The sequence below is a fragment of the Triticum aestivum genome, chromosome 1D, assembly GCF_018294505.1.
Source record: "Triticum aestivum cultivar Chinese Spring chromosome 1D, IWGSC CS RefSeq v2.1, whole genome shotgun sequence".
NCBI lineage: Eukaryota > Viridiplantae > Streptophyta > Magnoliopsida > Poales > Poaceae > Triticum > Triticum aestivum.
In genome coordinates, this window is record NC_057796.1 from 251614364 (window position 1) to 251634829 (window position 20466).

General features: G+C 43.0%; 1 protein-coding gene across 1 annotated transcript; it reads right to left on the reverse strand.

Annotated features, from left to right (window-relative positions):
- Window positions 1–1453: 1453 nt before the first annotated feature.
- Window positions 1454–10501, reverse strand: LOC123181279 (protein TIC110, chloroplastic). Its single transcript, XM_044593538.1, has 15 exons — window positions 9802–10501; window positions 9369–9428; window positions 8565–8688; window positions 8347–8415; window positions 8164–8262; window positions 7273–7339; window positions 7031–7095; window positions 6415–6509; window positions 5611–5735; window positions 5421–5521; window positions 4231–4444; window positions 3548–3702; window positions 3293–3415; window positions 2166–3155; window positions 1454–2014 (listed from the first exon to the last, which is right to left on the reverse strand). The coding sequence occupies exons 1-15, from the start codon at window positions 10344–10346 to the stop codon at window positions 1763–1765; spliced, it is 3084 nt and encodes a 1027-aa protein (XP_044449473.1). The 5' UTR covers window positions 10347–10501; the 3' UTR covers window positions 1454–1762.
- Between the last annotated feature and the right edge of the window lie 9965 nt (window positions 10502–20466).

Consider the following 20466-nt stretch of genomic DNA (forward strand, 5'->3'; position numbering starts at 1 on the left):
CAGGGCCATCGCCAAGAAGACCCGCGACAACGCAGCGCGTGCGGCTGCGGCTGCCTCATCGGCGGACCAAGCCGAGGCCGAGGCGACTCGCGCGGGGATGATGAATCCACCCGGTAGCCACGCCCAGTACGCGCCCTGGGGCCAGCAAGGCGTCGACTCTCCGCAACCATGGGGATCGCCCTCGCCGGGCTACGCCGACGGGGACGCGCATGGTGGGTTCAACCCAAACGTCACCTTCCCCCATGGACACCCGGCCCAGCACACGCCCTCGCCCGCCTTCGCCGGCGTGCAGTACCCTCCATACAACTACTTGCCGCCCGCCTACGCTTCCTCCCCGAAGCCCCCACTCCGCCATGGCCGGACGGCAACAAAGGTGCCAAGAAGGGGAAATACGCCGACGCGACTACCGCTCGAGTGCAGGAGTCCATCGAGCACTGCCTCGCCGACGCGCAGGCCCAGGCCGTCCTTCGAGAGGAGAAGACCGACGCGCGGTGGTCGGCGTTGATGTCGAGCAGCGCCGTCAAGCTCGACCTGCTCCGGTCCAACGTCGCCGCGAAGAAGAGAAACACCGACCTGGCTTTCCTGCTGGGCGGGGCGGACATGCTCCAGTGCACCGACGAGGCGGTCAAGGCGTGGTACTTGGCGGAGCGCGGCCTCATCCTGAACCAGCTTCCCTCGACAACACCGCCGACGCCGACGCCGCCGCCAAGCCCGCGTGATGACGCCTCCACGACGCCCAGCACCACCGAAGCCACGCCGACACAGCCCAGCGCAGAAGCAGCTCCGACACCGCCAAGCCCGCGCACGCCAACTCCGCCGACGCCTGGGGCAGAGCCCGCCGAGTGGTGCGTTGCGCACGCGAAGTTCTGCCGCTCTATTTTTTGTACGCCGAACTGTGACTTGCGATCGCCGGACTTGTGGCGTCTTTTGTGAGCGGGAACGACCAAGTTCGAATTTTCCGCGTCCTGGGGGCAGCGCCTGGGGGTGTGACTGGGAGCTAGGTCGCCCCCAGGGGCCGAACTAGCGCCGGTTCGCCCCCAGACCGCTCTTTTTTTGCGCCCTCGGGGGCCGAACGGCTGGAGATGCTCTTAGCTGTCGATAACAGGAAGTATGATATACTAATATCATGCATATTATACTAGTGTACAATACTACTTTATACTAATATCATGCATATTATACTAGTGTACAATACTACTTTAAGTTACTACATCTTATGTTACTTTATTAATTGTCATGTATGACATAAAGTAGTACAACATTTACTATGATGCAGTATCATAATATGATGTTACATTCTCTCTTTCCCCATTTAATTGTGTGCCATCAAAAAAGTCTAATTGACATGCATGATACATATTCTCTCTTTCTCCATTTAATTGTGTACCGCATCATAAAAAAAATCTAGTTGGCATACATGATACTGTTTATGATACTACCGTTACGACCAGCCTTACACAACAAACCACATTTATTACAGAAGGACCTGCAGTGACTCTGGTACATGACCAAGAGGCCAAAAGCGCAAAGGAGAAACAGAAAATGATTTCAGTATGGTTTGAAAGAATGCAGCAGAAAACTGTCACCTTGTGGTGTCAAATCTGTCTATACAAAATACTTATGCATGTCAGGATTATGCGTTGCTTCTCAAAACCATGCCTAGCTACAACAGCAGCTATTGGCGCCACAGCACCGTGTCTGGCAGGAGCTCGACTCTGCTGGCTACCTAACAAAAAAGTGCCTCTTCCCATCATCATCCCCTCTAGAACGCCAACTCTTCTTCCTCTTGACCTGTTTGAGGCAACGTGCCTGCCGTCGCCGCATCCCGAAGGTCCTCAGCCTTCTCGGCACTGATGTCGAGTAAATACTGCAACCTTGACAGCTTATCCTGCTTCGGAATGCTCTTCATGTACACACAGTACAGGTCGTCAAGCTCGCGCGGAGTGGGCCATGACAAAGGCTTCGAAGCAGGCACAGCAGCATCACATGCGAGCAGGTCGTTCAGTGATGAAATCTGCATCAGATATGAAGCAATGAAAATTTTCACCACAAACTTCAAGAAATCTGCAGGAGTATAACCTAGCAGATGTTATTATACCTATATCTCTAGGAGCAATTACGTAAATTTAACAAAACAAGCAGACAATGGGGCACACGGTACGTACCACACCATCTCTCTTCTTCTGCCGAAGCAAAGCAACAGCCTGGACAAGGGCGTTCTCCAACCTAACCTTCGCAATGTCCTGAACAATCGACCTGGCCTTCTCAGCACTTATGATAAGATCAGCTGGCATCTTTACATACACTTCCTCTTCATCAAATTCACCTGTGCCTGATGAGAATATCTCCTCAGCACACTTTTTGTAAATGGTTTCTCGCAACGGTTCTGAAATCAAGCTGTCCAGCTCGAAATTTGCGTCTTTCAATCCTCGGACCTGCTGTATACCAATCTGTCCTCGCGATATAGATGCTTCAATTGCACTAGACAACTTTGTCGTTGTGATGCTCTTAATGATTTTCTGTGCATGCTCAGATGGCAAACCAACCTGCTTCTGTATCGTTGCAAGCTGGTCAGCCTTGGATTCTGTCAACTTCCCATCAGCTAGAACCACTTCAGCCTGTTGCACAAATGCTTTTTCTGCCAGCTTAATGTGGACATCTTGAGCTTCTTTGGCGGTTAAACCAAGTATGCGTCCCAATTGCTTTAGCATTAAATACTCCGAATCGTCTTTCTTCGAGGAGATTGCTGTCCCGAATGAAACATTAGTAGTCTCACCAGTGATACAGAACATCAAATATGTTTGATACAGCTCAGCTCTATCTCTCAATGGAAGATCATCCTTGAGGCTTATCTCTTTCTGACTTGACTTGCCCAGCTTTTCTTTTAGCTCTTTATCAGGCCTTGTCTTCTTCAATGTTTCTAGTGATTCCCATTCATAGTCCTCATCCTCTCCCTCAGATTCAGTCGTTTCAGGTTCTGAGGTCGCACTTGATGTTGCAGGTTCAGCAGTTGTTAGCTCCCCTTTAATGTCAGCCAGAAGCTCACTTACAACAACTGTGTTGAAGGAAATTAACTTCTTCAACTCTTTTGCCTGTTCAATGCGATTCCCAGCTGCTTTTGCTTTCTGAATGTAGTTCAGGAATAATTTCCGTACCTGCCATTTGAATTTGGCAATACAGAAAATTAATTGGATCTGCAGTTGGAATATACCAAAAGATATACATAGTAGTAGTTTCTACAGAAGAATATAGGCCAATCTATATAGCCTAATTTTTTAGGTAAGAGGCATACTGCTTTACTAAAGATGGTCATAGCAGCCTCCTTTTTCAAGTTTAGACTCTGTGCTGCTTTCCTAACTGCCTCTCGTCTATCAGCGTTGTATCCATCAACTGACAAAATTGCTTCCTTGACAACCTGCAATGTCCTAAAAAGGGTAAGAATACATTTACACAGAACAGGCCATCAACTTTGCTGAACTAATGCAGATCTGGAATTTAACCTAAAATTATGCAGTGTGTTAATGAAAGGCACAATAAAATACATCACCTTTTCAAACAATTGACCGCAGATGTCAGTATGAGCAGCATCAACAGTTTCTTGAGGAATGCAGAGACGCACTTGGAATGCCATCAAAGCTTCTGTTTCATCCTTGCTCAGCTCTCCGTCAGCTACAAACTGCTGAAGCTTCTGTCTGTAAATGTCTGAAGTATGAAGCGGCATTAATACGCGCTGATAATCATAAATACAAAGGCAGTAATTTTAGCCATATCATATTTGTCTCTTTCCTACTCCCTCCGATCCATAATAAGTGTCGTGGTTTTGGTTTAAATTTGAACTAAAACCATGAAACTTATTATGGATCGGAGGGAGTAGTAAAAATCCATAACTGCTCGTACAACACAAGAACAACAATGTATAACAAGATTAAGTAAATGCAGTCAGTTCCCTTGCTGCATATTACTTCCTATAGTCAATGTAAAATGTTGGCAACTAAAATAATAAGCAGCAGTATCAGCCCACAGCTAATGCCTGATGATTGTATAATGAATAATTGTGTGTACTGATGCAGCAAAAGGATATAGGATACCATATAGAACCTAGTTAAACCAGATTCTCAATTTGACTCGTGATTTTCCAGAATGGTACGCATCTTGCTAGCAAGAGAAGGATTAAACTGTAGCAAATATAGAGTTACGCTGTAAAACTAGAAGCAAGTGACAACGTGGTACCTTCATGCATCTTGCTAGCAAGTTCAGGATCAAACTGTAGCTCTTCGCACAGATTTTGGAGGAACGATGCTTTGCTAGGAGCTGCAGCCAAATCAGTGTTAAAGGATTTTGCAAGTCTCTTTCTGTATGCTTGAGATTTGACATCTGAGATGATTGCTTCTGCTTCACGCTTCCCCAGTCCAAATATATTTCTCAGATCATTCAAAGGAGTAAGCTGGAATTTTTAATCACAGAAAGATTTATCTTGTAAGGCTTAGTTGTTGTTGTTGTTGTAAAGATTTATCTTGTTAAGATGCTACCATATGTTTCTAGACTCAATGGTCAGAGAGCATGGGCAAAAATATAAGACAGTTCATGTTGAAAAACCAAAATTGTCAGCCCGATGTGATACAATTGCTAGGTTATGTACTTCTCAAATTATCTCATCTTGATTAAAGCAACCTTTATTATCTATTGTGACTGTTCCCAGTTACTCCCTCCGTTCCTTTATATAAGGTGCATTAATTTGTTGGCATGAATCGGCATAAACTCTAGTTGAATCAGAGTATATGTTCTCTCTTTTGTCAAAAATTGCTGGTCTGATCAAGGGCTTGGTATTAAATTCATGCGAACCAGAAAATACTCTTGATGTGTTACTGATATGTAGCCCTAGGCCACACAGGTTATTCCTTAACAACAGTAACAGGTACCGCTTGAGTTTGTTTAGTTCAGCATCTAACATGATGTGAACTACAAAACAGAAGATGTGTGACATAGATGGGCGTGGAGTTACTGTTCATCCCGGGTGCAAACACTTTCAGACTACTGTTGTGTTGTCTGTGATCCAAATATGTCAATAGACTAACTGACTAAATTCGTCCACACAAAGTCCAGACTGTATTTTCCAAATACTACAGCCTTGCAAACTTGCACTGGTCTACTTAAATTAATATGCTTCACAATAATAGGTCAATAGACTAACTTTGTCCACATAAAAAATAACTTTGTCCACAAAAAATCCAGACTGTATTTTCCAAATCCTACAACCTTGCAAACTTGCACTGGTCTACTTAAATCAATATGCTTCACAATAATAGGTATCTGTTAACCATTTCAAAAGAACCCTGCGGAATTATTGATTACTTATTTTAGCTTGTCATCTGATATGGAGCATCAGCTAACTAAACAAAATGTGAATAACATGTGATCACCTTCTCATTATCAACAGGTCCATCTGAAAGTACATCTGTTGCATAGGCCCTATAGAGTGTCTTTAGATCACCAGCCCTCCTATCATGATCAAGCTCTCCCGCTATGCAATCCATGCAGAAGAACCAATAAGAATTCATAAGGACAGCCCACCTCATCAACATATGAATTCAAAAATCTTCACTAACTTACCTAATGAAATAGGTCCAAGCCCACGTGCAAATCGATCGCCTTGAGGGTGCTTGCTCAGTACAGTTAGCAGGCTATTAAATGCAAGGACACACTTTACTTCTTCAATAACCTGTGTTGGGCTATTCCTGCAGGCAGTGATAATATGGTTTAGTCCTGAGGTAAAAATTTGAGCATTCTGTATTGATAAGATCCAAAAAATTAAGCATAGCAAGATTCAGAGGGTTTACACTTCTTGACAGAGATACATGTATTTCCTAATAACTGAACAACGAAAACAAATGGGGCTTCTTGGAAAAGTATTTCTCAAACTTCCTTGGGAGTGCAGATAGCTCAGTTTTCGTAATAGTAGAAAAATATGATTTGCTAATTAATATTAAAGCAGATCAATCCACCAAACATACCCTAGTCTCCCTTATAAACAGCATGGTGCGTACAATAATACAGCTAAGATTTTTAACTGGAGATTGAGTTTATATGTTATTCTTCATGATATTAAAATAATACTGAAAGCTTGCAACTCGAACAAGCCAGCAAACACTGATAACATCACTTGCTCATGAGGTGGAAAGCCTCTCTTGTTGTGGAGGGAGGAGAAATAAATTTTATCATTGCTAGTTATGAAGTACTTTCCACAAATATAATATCAGAGGAAATTCTAATGTACAAAATACCTATATGTCGGCTTTAACAAAAATATATGTTCCCTTTTCTTAAAACCATCAGATTAGCAGTTAATACATTTATGTTTTCATGGAAATTGTCAAATAATGAAATCAGCCAGCAGGTTTGCAAGAGGCTTCATACGTGGCTTTGTTACGCGACTTCAAGATGTCTAAAGCTGATGAAATGTTTTCTTGAATCAACTTCTTCGCATGTTCCCTGAACATGTCAGCAGCAATCTGCCAAAATATAAATATCAGCACATGTTACAACAGAATATGCTTAGATTGACGTCGTCTGCCATGTCTTGCCAGCTAGTTGACTAACGCTTTCGAGCACGTACGCTGGCGCTCTTTGATAGAGCATTATCTACAACCCTGAAGCGAACTATGAAAAAGAAATCTAGCAGTCTCTTCCAGCAATGAATTGTAGCAGGGCTTGGTCTCGAAAGGTATAGATACCACCAGAAGCTTGGAAAGAAGAAGGAATGTCGACCTACCGCTCCGTGGGCTTTGAACCTTGCTTTTCTGTAAAATTCTCAGACGTCTTGTTTTTACTCCTATATTGGGAGTTACTCTACGTATTGCTTGACGTAAAACCAATAGTGGATTTGTTTCTGTCTTTTGTTGAATCTTTTTCACGGCTCGATAGAGAATTTGATAAGCCAATGATTTTTTTCCGTCTTTCATAATACGGTTAACCACCATGTTAACTAATATGCTAAAGCAACCAGCAGTAAATCTCCAGAGAGAAGGATTACCTCATCAGAAAGTTTACACGCAAGTTGGGCTCTCCTTACTTCAATGAGAGTGCCTATGTCCAGACCTAGAAAAACAGAATATGTCCAGGTGAGAACATTCATGGAATGCAACAAGTAATTAGTATACAGGGGATATCCTTGCTATCTACCCTGCTCTAAATTTAATCTACTTGAATGACAAACCTTGTAAGCACGATATGACCTAAGAATGGAACTAATGCCTACAAATATTTCAGCGGTACCTCTACCAATAGACTTGAGCTGTATCGCGTACAAATTTTTGGCATTGTCCCGCATAGCAATGTCGATCTGCCAAAAGATTATGAAAATGTAACAAAACAACCATGATGTCAAATAAGACAGAGACACACAGAAACTATGCACCAAAGTAACAGGAGATGAGCAAGCATTTCAAAAGACATGCTCTATGAGAAAAAAACATCTGACTTATGTGAATGTGCGATCTGTACATGTTAAAGCAATCTACGTCTTCATCTTTATCAGCACAAAAGATCTTCCCTTTCAACTACTACATTCAGCCTGAAACAATTTTTATAGCCATATGCTACTCAAACTTTATAAGGTTGATCATGCTAGTCAAGAAACAGAAGCACTAAACATGTACAGTCAGTCTGTCTATTTTTTGTACAAGTAACAATGCATGTGTCATAGTGCATCACATTACATTGCATACATTATTTTGCAGGGAGAATTTTCACACCAGTAGATCATGTATGTCTCGCAGACTGATATGCACGACCAATAAGGGCAACAAATTTGTAATCATAGTACACACATAGATATTAAAATTGGCCATGACAAAATGAGAATGCCAAGATCACCTATTGCATTATGAAGGGTGAAACACTAGCTTCAGGAGGTCTCTTACAGTAACAATGTAGTTAGAAAATGGGTGCAATTACACTACAAAGTTTAGCAAAAACAACATACACCATAATGGAGGTAATGTTCTGCTTTCTCCATGAGATGAAATCATAAACAGAGAAATGGCATGCACAAAGGTAAAACAATGTATACTAATGTACCTGCGAATCAGTGATCCCGGAAAGATACCATGAATCATAAACAGAGACATGCCATGCACAAAGGTAAAACAATGTATATTAATGTACCTGAGAATCAGTGATGCCGAAAAGACGTTTCCATGGAAGTAGGAAGGCTGATGCATCTCCAAAGACAAGATTTGACACATATATCAGCTTTTGAAATGCCTAAGAAATATTTCCATGGTTACTGTTAGGAACTACAGACAGTTTTAAGTATCCATGTATTTACTTCAAAGCAGAAACAATTACCCGCCGCTGTTCAATGTCAGCATCACGGTCCCTTGTTTCCAACCTCTCTCTGTATAAGCGTCTACCAATCTATTGAAATGGGCAAAGTAGAAGGCATAAGCACGCAGAGGGAAAATAGTCCAATTGTGAAAACAGTGACTAAAGATAATACAAACATCTGAAAACAATACGGGATACCAAGATGTAACAAAAAAAAGGCTTGGATCATGAGGGAATACCTCCATGTGCATATTTGCAGCATCTACATCATCGAGTCCAAGGCCTCTTTTAAATTTTGCAATGACCTCAACTTCATCACCTTTGAGATCTTCATCTCCTGGAGGAAGTACTGAGTAAAGAAAGCTGCAGGAAAAAAAGAATATAGGAGAAAGAATGAGCGAATGACAAATGTTCAGGGGCGTGAAACCACGTGAAGCTCAAATATCACATTGCAAAATTGGTACGATGTGGATAGTGTTTGATTTCTAAAGACGGTAAATGTTCAACACCAATGTGAATTTAGAAGTGCTTATCAAAAAGGTACTCCCTCCGTTCCATAATTCTTGTTGTGGTTTTAGTTCAAATTTGAACTAAAACCACGACAAGAATTTGAAACGGAGGGAGTAGTATATTAAGAATCGTACGAAATTTTTGAGTTGAATCGTGCTCATGTGCATATGTGCAAGCCTACCAATGTATAAAATGGTAGATTTGCCATATGAAAATAATGAGTGAATAGGCATCAACATTCACAGTACTTCCACCATTATAATAGATCCGTACCATTTACAGAAATATTATGGTACAAACTTCAATATTGCATGCTGTTGTTTATAAATTGTCAGAAGTGGCCCCTTTTTGGGACAGGAGGGGGTGATTGCTAAGAGAGGTGCAGCCATGTACTAGAAAATATGGTAGTGCAAATACTCCCATCCAAGAGTAAGATTGCACAGAATCCAGCATTTATCTGGTCGTTCTGTGCATACATGTTTTCACAATCATCATGGGAAACAACTGAACATCACGTGTATCAAGAGGTTTACCTGCCATACAAGTCACAGAGCTCTGTTTTGAAGGCTGCATCTTGTGTACTAACTCCATATCTACAAAAAATAAGAGAAGGATAAGATAATGCAGAAAGAGCAATGCCTTCAATACTTCCTTGCAAGTTCACATCACCCTAAAAAAATCATACGTCTCCTCCGTGTTACATTTAACGATAGCCCCAATTATATATTTCATCTTTTACAGAAGAAGTATACACCACAACGCTGCTAGTACCCCTAACAAGTTTGGAGTTTCAAAAGTAAATGCACAAACCACATTGCAAGCCTAAATTTGATACAAGAAAAAACGAGCACAACAAAACGTTAAGATGATCAAATGGCTGGTATAATCTATTTCAAAAAAAAACTGATGTAAACGACGCAAGCATAAAAGGAAGGCAGCAACTATACGGAGGCAATCCAAACTCACTTGTTCGCGATGGCCTCCACCTCGCTGGCCTCCAGCTTGGTGGGGTCGTCATGGCCGGCGACGTAGTTGTGCAACCCGACAGCGGCGACCTCTGGCACCACAGAGTTCACCGCGACGGCAGCCGCGACGCTGGCCCCACCAAGCACGGCCGCGCCCGCGAACGCCGCGGCCCGGTTGCCGCCGCCAGCGCGGAGCCCGATGCCGTAGCCCGCCGCCAACGCTGCGGCGGCGACCGCAAGCTCCGCCGCCGTCCGTGCCACCGGCGGCAGCGCCTCCACGAGCGGCTGCACGCCGGTGAGCTCCCTCCGCCCCCCGAACACCTGCTCACTCCGGCCGCCGAACACCTCCTCGTCCCGGTCCGCGGCGTCGCCCTCCCCCTCCCCCGAGGCCGCCACCCGGCGAGACCGCCGGCTGCGGAGGCGGGCGAAGGCGGTGCGCTTCCGTGGCGGGAAGCGGAGGAGGGGCAATGGTTTGAGCGGGGCGAAGAGGAGCGGGGAGGCGGCGGCGCGGGGCAAGGGCCTCGCAGAGACGAGGGAGAGCTCCATTGTAAGATCTCGCCTGGACGGACGGCGGCGGCGGCGGCGGCGGCGGGCGGAGGGGCGGAGGGGGAGGGGCGGGGCGAAGGGTGTGGATAGCGTTGCGACGATGGGGATTGGTGGGGGCGGTCGGGGCGGAGCAACGCCTGGGGGGCTCGGGCGGCTGGCTGGGCAAAGGGGTGGGACGAAGGGCCGAATTTAGGGGGCAAGGCAAGCACAATGTTTCCTTTTTCTTTTTTCTTTTTTTTTCTTTTGAATTTTGAGGATTAAGGAAACCGGAAGTAGTTACAATGTGATACAACTGCTTGTAAGAAAACCCAAAAAACTGTTCGCTAATATAGTGACGTCACACTCATCATACTTAAGCCACGAGATTTGAAAAATTGAAAAAAGAGTATGATAAAAGCCTTCAAAGATGAGTGTGTGCTTTCCATTAGACCTCCCGGAGCATCACGTTGACAAGATGACTGACAACAAGTCTTTCGTTGTTCATTCCTGGTTCATAAATAATATTAGTATTATGAATATCGCCGGGGTTGGTAGCTTATTGCTTTCACTTTTACCTCTTGAGACTTGTATGATATTGTAATAATTTGGAATGTGTCTAAAGTGAGAGAGTTGTTCCCATCTATTATTTCAAGAACACAAAAAAGTAAAAAAGGGTCGTTGTTGCAAAGGTATCGGGTCTAGTAAGCTAAGCTAATTAAATTATGCGGACGGTCTCATTGAGCACAGATAATCATCACAAAGATTTTTGTCGTGTGATACAAATAAATAACAAGACTTAATTAGCCTATGAGTTGTGGGAGGCTCTAACCTTTGGGTTACTAAATCTATGAACAAACATCATTTGTGTTCTATGTGCCACTTTCACTAAATCAATAGGATGAAAAAGGTAAAAAGTCAACATTCAATGCAAAAAATAAAGGGAAAATGCTAGCGTTCACTCGACAGGTGAAGCTGCGTGCATCAACCGCTTTTACGGTCGTCAGATTTGTTTCTGATCCAACAACTCGTAGCCATCTTCACCTTGTCATAACTTGGCCCTTGTTGAAATCCGTTCAACAAGGGGTCTGTTGTAAACCTTGAGTCATCGCTCCGTGCTCATGTCGCCTCGCCGGTGAGACCCCGCGCCCAGCCTCGTCTTCTTCTCCTCATCTTCCTCTTCTCCCCCTTCTCCCTCTAACCTCACAGCCCCCTCTGCAGATTGGCAACCATGGAGCCCACTTTGTCCGAACTCGTGCGGGAGGGCGCGCGTCACCACCACTCACCGACCAGCGAGCACCTCCCCCGCCGCGCTTCTTCTCCACCCAACGTCGTTGGCCTCGCGAGCCTCTGTTGCCGTCGTCAGCAACCCCGGTGCCGCTCGTGTCAAGCGTTCGCCTCTAACGCCGACGGACCTTAATACCCCGAGCCATCGCCAGTTCATCCTCACCGTTGGGATCCTGAGCGACGATGACCGACACAGATGAATCTTTTTGCAACAGTGGCGGCGAACGATGGTGGTCCTCAACGGCGGCAACGTATACGAGCTTTTGCAACAGCGACGGCGAACGACGATGGTGCTCAACGGTGACAGTGTACCGGCTAAGGGGCCTCTTGACTCCCAATCTGGTGGGCTCCGACCTGGGCCACATCAGGCAACCCATGGCGTATAATCAAAAGGATCTAGAAGACTTGGCGTACACGACAAGATGTTGGAGCCGTGCAGGACTTTGCCTCTCTATGCGTAACCGACTAGGATCTTGTACCCTAGGACCCCCAGCACCTATATAAACCCGGCTCATAGAAACCACAAGTTGTCTACAATCTTTTGATAGATATACATACTATGCACTCACTCGAACGCAATAAACTCAAGCATAACATAGGGTATTATCTCCTCGAAGAGCCCGAACCTAGGTAAAATCCATGTGTCTCTGTTACCCTCGTTTCAAGACATCTAGCTTAGGTTTAGGTTTCGTCAAACGACGGTGAATTTTTTGCAACATCACCTTGTTGCAAAGAAAGATTTATGCAACATCAGTTATGTTGCAAAGTGGCGCTAAACAGGCGATGATGTTTTTGCAACATCACCTCTATTGCAAAGGTTTTGTAACATTATCTATATTACAAGGTTTCTGCAACATCACCTTTGTTGTGACGGTGAAGGGCGCTTGTCCGCTTGATGGCACTAAATCCGATGACTCGCGACCCGGTCAGTCTTTTAAAAACATCAGTCGGCGGGCGCATAGCACGCCTCATAAATCAAACAACTCTAGAAGTTCGACACGGTCAACGAGCTAAACCACTTATGGGTGGTAATTGACAGCATGCCGCTCTTTTCATGGTTGTGTTTTATATTTCCTTGTTGTGATCTTCGGTAGCTTTGGTGCACAAAACCAAAGTACCCCACCCCTCGATCCATGGCAAAGTCATGCTAGAACAAAGTCTCACCACCTATCACCCGCACATGTCATATTATCGTGGATAATCTGAAGAGAACCATCAGACGAATAGTCTATCCAAGTTGGGTGCGATGTTTCTTAGCTCGAGCTCAAATGAGCTTGGTGAACAGTAAATTCCAAAAATATGAAAAATATGAAATTTTCTTGTAGCAAAACTTTGAAATTTTGAAGTGCTTCAAAGTTTTATCATGGAATGACATTCTTAGAAGTCGTGGCAAAGACAAAGTCAGCACTCCAAAATGCTTTGGAAGTCCTGGCACAAACTTCCCCGATCTTTACGACGAATTACTAGCTTCCATTGTGGGTTCCCGGCACATTAGGTGGCTTCGGATTGGGGTTCTCACATGAACATTATGGAAGATTCGCAACAAGTTTGTGATTGAACGCTTCCCGTTGCGGCAGTCTATTAACGCTATCTACAAATTGTGTAACTTTTTTGGAAGATGTGGAGGCCGCTTAGAGCATCTCTAGTAGACCCCGTATAATGCCCCGGCCCGCAAAATAACCGTTAAAATACGGGTCCACGCAAAAAAAGCCGCCCGATCAGACACCGTTGAAAGGATCGATATGGTTGACTAGAGGGGGTTGATACGTCTCCAACGTATCTATAATTTTTGATTGTTCCATGCTATTATATTATCTATCTTGGATGTTTATGGGCTTTATTTTACACTTTTATATTATTTTTGGGACTAACCTATTGACCCAGAGCCCAGTGCCAGTTCCTGTTTTTTTCCCTTGTTTCAGTGTTTCGAAGAAAAGGAATATCAAACGCAGTCGAAACGGAATGAAACCTTCTGGAGAAGTTATTTTTGGAAGGAAAGCTACCCGATAGACTTGGAGTGCGCGTCAAGAAAGAAACGAGGGAGCCACGAGGTAGGGGGCGCGCCCTCCACCCTCGTGGGCCCCTCGTGGCTCCCCTGACGTATTTCTTCCGCCTATATATATCCATATACCCTAAAAACTTCAGGGAACAGAATAGATCGGGAGTTCCGCCGCCGCAAGCCTCTGTAGCCACGAAAAACCAATCGGGACCCTGTTCCGGCACCCTGCCGGAGGGGGGAACCCTCACTGGTGGCCATCTTCATCATCCCGGCGCTCTCCATGACGAGGAGGGAGTAGTTCACCCTCGGGGCTGAGGGTATGTAGCAGTAGCTATGTGTTTGATCTCTCTCTCTCTCTCGTGTTCTTGATTTGGCACGATCTTGATGTATCGCGAGCTTTGCTATTATAGTTGGATCTTATATTTCTTCTCCCCCTCTACTCTCTTGTAATGGATTGAGTTTTCCCTTTGAAGTAATCTTATCGGATTGAGTCTTTAATTATTTGAGAACACTTGATGTATGTCTTGCCGTGCGTATCTGTGGTGACAATGGGATATCACGTCATTCACTTGATGTATGTTTTGGTGATCAACTTGCGGGTTTCGCCCATGAACCTATGCATAGGGGTTGGCACACGTTTTCGTCTTGACTCTCTGGTAGAAACTTTGGGGCACTCTTTGAGGTTCTATGTGTTGGTTGAATAGATGAATCTGAGATTGTGTGATGCATATCGTATAATCATACCCACGGATACTTGAGGTGACATTGGAGTATCTAGGTGACATTAGGGTTTTGGTTGATTTGTGTCTTAAGGTGTTATTCTAGTACAAACTCTAGGGCTGTTTGTGACACTTATAGGAATAGCCCAACGGATTGATTGGAAAGAATAACTTTGAGGTGGTTTCGTACCCTACAATAATCTCTTCGTTTGTTCACCGCTATTAGTGACTTTGGAGTGACTCTTTGTTGCATGCTGAGGGATTATTATATGATCCAATTATGTTATTATTGTTGAGAGAACTTGCACTAGTGAAAGTATGAACCCTAGGCCTTGTTTCCTAGCATTGCAATACCGTTTACGCTCACTTTTACCACTTGCTACCTTGCTGTTTTTATATTTTCATATTACAAAAACCTATATCTACCATCCATATTGCACTTGTATCACCATCTCTTTGCCGAACTAGTGCACCTATACAATTTACCATTGTATTGGGTGCGTTGGGGACACAAGAGACTCTTTGTTATTTGGTTGCAGGGTTGCTTGAGAGAGACCATCTTCATCCTATGCCTCCCACGGATTGATAAACCTTAGGTCATCCACTTGAGGGAAATTTGCTAATGTCCTACAAACCTCTGCACTTGGAGGCCCAATAACGTGTACAAGAAGAAGGTTGCGTAGTAGACATCAAGCTCTTTTCTGGCGCCGTTGCCGGGGAGGTGAGTGCTTGAAGGTATATCTTTAGATCTTGCAATCGAATCTTTTTGTTTCTTGTTTTAGCACTAGTTTAGTTTATAAAATAAAACTACAAAAATGGAATTGAGTTTGTCTCATACGCTTCATCTTTTTAATATCTTTCGTGAGAATGATGGAAAGGAAAATTGTGCTCAATTGCTAGAAGAAGAATGCATTAAAATGTTTGGTACTAGATCTTTGTATGATGAGCATGATTGCAATATTGTTAGTATGAATTCCTTGAATATCCATGATGCTAATGATATGCAAAGCCACAAGCTCGGGGAAGCTATGTTTGATGAAGATGATGTTTTTTGTCCCCCAAGCTTTGATGAGCAAATTTACTATGATGAAAGCATGCTTCCTATCTATGATGATTATTGTGATGACACGTATGCTTTAAAGAATAATGATAACCATGAAACTTGTTATCTTGATCTTAATTTTCAATCACATGATAGTTATTTTGTTGAGTTTGCTCCCACTATTATTCATGAGAATAAATTTGCTTATGTGGAGAGTAGTAAAATTTCTATGCAAGTAGATCATGAAAATAATGTTTTACGTGCTGGTTATATGGTTGAATTCATTCATGATGCTACTGAAAATTATTATGAGGGAGGATTATATGCTTGTAGGAATTGCAATAATATCAAGTTTCCTCTCTATGTGCTTAAAATTTTGAAGTCATGCTTGTTTTGCCTCCCTATGCTAGTTGATTATTGTTCCCATAAGTTGTTTGCTCACAAAATCCCAATGCATAGGAAGTGGGTTAGACTTAAATATGCTAGTCATATTCTTCATGATGCTCTCTTTATGTTTCAACTCTTATCTTTTAAGTGGGCATCATTGAAATCATCATGCCTAGCTAGGGGCGTTAAATGATAGCGCTTGTTGGGAGGCAACCCAATTTTATTTTAGTTTTCTGCTTTTTGGTTCTGTTTAGGAATAAATAAATAACCTAACCTCTGGTTAGATGTGGTTTTATGTTTTAATTAGTGTTTGTGCCAAGTAGAACCTTTGGGAAGACTTGGGTGAAGTCTTTATAATCATGCTATAAAAAACAGAAACTTGAGCGCTCACGAGATTAGCTAAAACTTTTTACTGGAGAGTGATATTTAGTTTATTCTTTTTGCAGATGATTATTAGACAAATTCCTCTGGTCCACCAATTTATTTTAGAATTTTTGGAGTTCCAGAAGTATACGTTTGATACAGATTACTACAGACTGTTCTGTTTTAAACAGATTCTGTTTTCATCGTGTTGCTTGCTTATTTTGATGAATCTATGGCTAGTAAAATAGTTTATAATCCATAGAGAAGTTGGAATACAGTAGGTTTAACACCAATATAAATAAAGAATGAGTTCATTACAGTACCTTGAAGTGGTCTTTTGTTTTGTTTCGCTAACGGAGCTCACGAGATTTCTGTTGAGTTTTGTGTTGTGAAGTTTTCAAGTTTTGGATAAAGATTCGATGGACTACGGAATAAGGATAACAAAGAGCCTAAGCTTGGGGATGCCCCGGATGGCATCCCCTCTTTCGTCTTTGTTCATCGATAACTTTACTTGGGGCTATGTTTTTATTCACCACATGATATGTGTTTTGCTTAGAGCGTCTTGTATGATTTGAGTCTTTGTTTGTTAGTTTGCCACAATCATCCTTGCTGTACACACCTTTTGAGAGAGCCATACATGATTTGGAAATTGTTAGAATACTCTATGTGCTTCACTTATATCTTTTGAGTTATATAGTTTTTCTCTAGTGCTTCACTTATATATTTTAGAGCACGGTGGTGGATTTGTTTTATAGAAACTATTGATCTCTCATGCTTCACTTAGATTATTTTGAGAGTCTTAAATAGCATGGTAATTTGCTTAAATATCTTAATATGCTAGGTATTCAAAAATAGTAAAAACTTTCTTATGAGTGTGTTGAATACTAAGAAAAGTTTGATGCTTGATGATTGTTTTGAGATTTGGAGGTAATAATATCAAAGTCGTGCTAGTTGAGTAGTTGTGAATTTGAGAAATGCTTGTGTTGAAGTTTGCAAGTCCCGTAGCATGCACGTATGGTAAACTTTATGTAACAAATTTGAAACATGAGGTGTTCTTTGATTGTCCTCCTTATGAGTGGCGGTCGGGGACGAGGGATGGTCTTTTCCTACCAATCTATCCCCCTAGGAGCATGCGCGTAGTGCTTTGGTTTTTGATGACTTGTAGATTTTTGCAATAAGTATGTGAGTTCTTTATGACTAATGTTGAGTCCATGGATTATACGCACTCTCACCCTTCCATCATTGCTAGCCTCTTCGGTACCGTGCATTGCCCTTTCTCACATTGAGAGTTGGTGCAAACTTCGCCGCTGCATCCAAACCCCGTGATATGATACGCTCTTTCACACATAAACCTTCTTATATCTTCCTCAAAACAGCCACCATACCTACCTATTATGGCATTTCCATAGCCATTCCGAGATATATTGCCATGCAACTTTCCACCATTCCCTTTATCATGACACATTCATCATTGTCATATTGCTAGCATGATCATGTAGTTGACATAGTATTTGTGGCAAAGCCACCGTTCGTAGTTCTTTCATACATGTCACTCTTGGTTCATTGCATATCCTGGTACACCGCCGGAGGCATTCATATAGAGTCATACTTTGTTCCAGTATCGAGTTGTAATCATTGAGTTGTAAATAAATAGAAGTGTGATGATCATCATTTTTTAGAGCATTGTCCCAAGTGAGGTAAAATAAAAAAATAAAAAAAAGAGAGAAAGGCCATGAAAAAAAGAGAAGGCCCAAAAAAAAGAGAGAAAGGCCATAAAAAAGAAAAGGCCCAAAAATGAGAGAAAAAGAGAGAAGAGACAATGCTACTATCCTTTTACCACACTTGTGCTTCAAAGTAGCACCATGATCTTCATGATAGAGAGTCTCCTATGTTGTCACTTTCATATACTAGTGGGAATTTTACATTATAGAACTTGGCTTGTATATTCCAACAATGGGCCTCCTCAAGTGCCCTAGGTCTTCGTGAGCAAGCAAGTTGGATGCACACCCACTTAGTTTCTTTTGTTGAGCTTTCATACATTTATAGCTCTAGTGCATCCGTTGCATCGCAATCCCTACTCCTTGCATTAACATCAATCGATGGGCATCTCCATAGCTCATTGATTAGCCTCGTTGATGTGAGACTTTCTCCTTTTTTGTCTTCTCCACATAACCCCCATCATTATATTCTATTCCACCCATAGTGCTATATCCATGGCTCGCGCTCATGTATTGCGTGAAGGTTTATAAGTTTGAGATTACTAAATTATGAAGCAATTGCTTGGCTTGTCATCGGGGTTGTGCATGATGAGAGTATTATTGTGTGACGAAAATGGAGCATGACTAAACTATATGATTTTGTAGGGATAAAAATTCTTTGGCCATGTTATTTTGAGAAGACATAATTGCTTAGTTAGTATGCTTGAAGTATTATTATTTCTATGTCAATATTGAACTTTTATCTTGAATCTTTCGGATCTGAATATTCATACCACAATTAAGAAGAATTACATTGAAATTATGCCAAGTAGCATTCCACATCAAAAATTCTGTTTTTATCATTTACCTACTCGAGGACGAGCAGGAATTAAGCTTGGGGATGCTCATACGTCTCCAACGTATCTATAATGTTTTATTGTTCCATGCTATTATTGAATGAAATATGCCCTAGAGGCAATAATAAAGTTATTATTTATTTCCTTATATCATGATAAATGTTTATTATTCATGCTAGAATTGTATTAATCGGAAACATAATACATGTGTGAATACATAGACAAACAGAGTGTCACTAGTATGCCTCTACTTGACTAGCTCGTTAATCAAAGATGGTTATGTTTCCTAGCCATAGACATAAGTTGTCATTTGATTAACGAGATCACCTCATTAGGAGAATGACGTGATTGACTTGACCCATTCCATTAGCTTAGCACCCGATCATTTAGTATGTTGCTATTGTTTTCTTCATGACTTATACATGTTACTCTGACTATGAGATTATGCAACTCCCGTTTACCGGAGGAACACTTTGTGTGCTACCAAACGTCACAACGTAAATGGGTGATTATAAAGGTGCTCTATAGGTGTCTCCAAAGGTACTTGTTGGGTTGGCGTATTTTGAGATTAGGATTTGTCACTCCGATTGTCGGAGAGCTATCTCTGGGTCCACTCGGTAATGCACATCACTATAAGCCTTGCAAGCATTGTGACTAATAAGTTAGTTGCGGGATGATGTGTTACGGAACGAGTAAAGAGACTTTGCGGTAACGAGATTGAACTAGGTATCGAGATACCGACGATCGAATCTCGGGCAAGTAACATACTGATGACAAAGGGAACAACGTATGTTGTTATGTGGTCTGACCGATAAAGATCTTCGTAGAATACGTGGGAGCCAATATGGGCATCTAGGTCCCGCTATTGGTTATTGACCAGAGACGTGTCTCGGTCATGTCTACATAGTTCTCGAACCCGTAGGGTCCGCACGCTTAAAGTTACGATGACAGTTTTATTATGAGTTTATGTATGTTGATGTACCGAAGGAGTTCGGAGTCCCGGATGAGATCGGGGACATGACGAGGAGTCTCGAAATGGTCGAGACGTAAAGATCGATATATTGGACGACTATATTCGGACTTCGGAAAGGTTCCGAGTGATTTGGGTATTTTTCGGAGTACCGGAGAGTTACGGGAATACGTATTGGGCCTTATTGGGCCATACGGGAAAGAAGAAAAAGGGCCTCAAGGGTGGCCGCACCCCTCCCCTTGGTCTGGTCCGAATTGGACTAGGGAAGGGGGGCGCCCCCTTCCTTCCTTCTCTTTTTCCCTTCCTCTTTTCCTATTCCATATGGGAGGTGGAATCCTACTAGGACTAGGGAGTCCTAATAGGACTCCACACTTGGTGCGCCCCCTCCTAGGGCCGGCCTCCTCCTCCCTTGCTCCTTTATATACGGGGGCAGGGGGCACCCCAGAGACACAACAATTGATCCTTGAGATCTCTTAGCCGTGTGCGGTGCCCCCCTCCACCATATTACACCTCGATAATACCGTTGCGGAGCTTAAGCGAAGCCCTGCGTCGGTGGAACATCATCGTCGTCACCACGCCGTCGTGCTGACGAAACTCTCCCTCAACACTCCGCTGGATCGGAGTTCGAGGGACGTCGTCGAGCTGAACGTGTGTAGAACTCGGAGGTGCCGTACGTTCGGTACTTGATCGGTCGGATCGTGAAGACGTACGACTACATCAACCGCGTTGTGATAACGCTTCCGCTATCGGTCTACGAGCCGGTGACGATGGTGATCATGACGGTGCTTCGGAGATGGAGATCACGAGCACGGTGCTTTGGAGA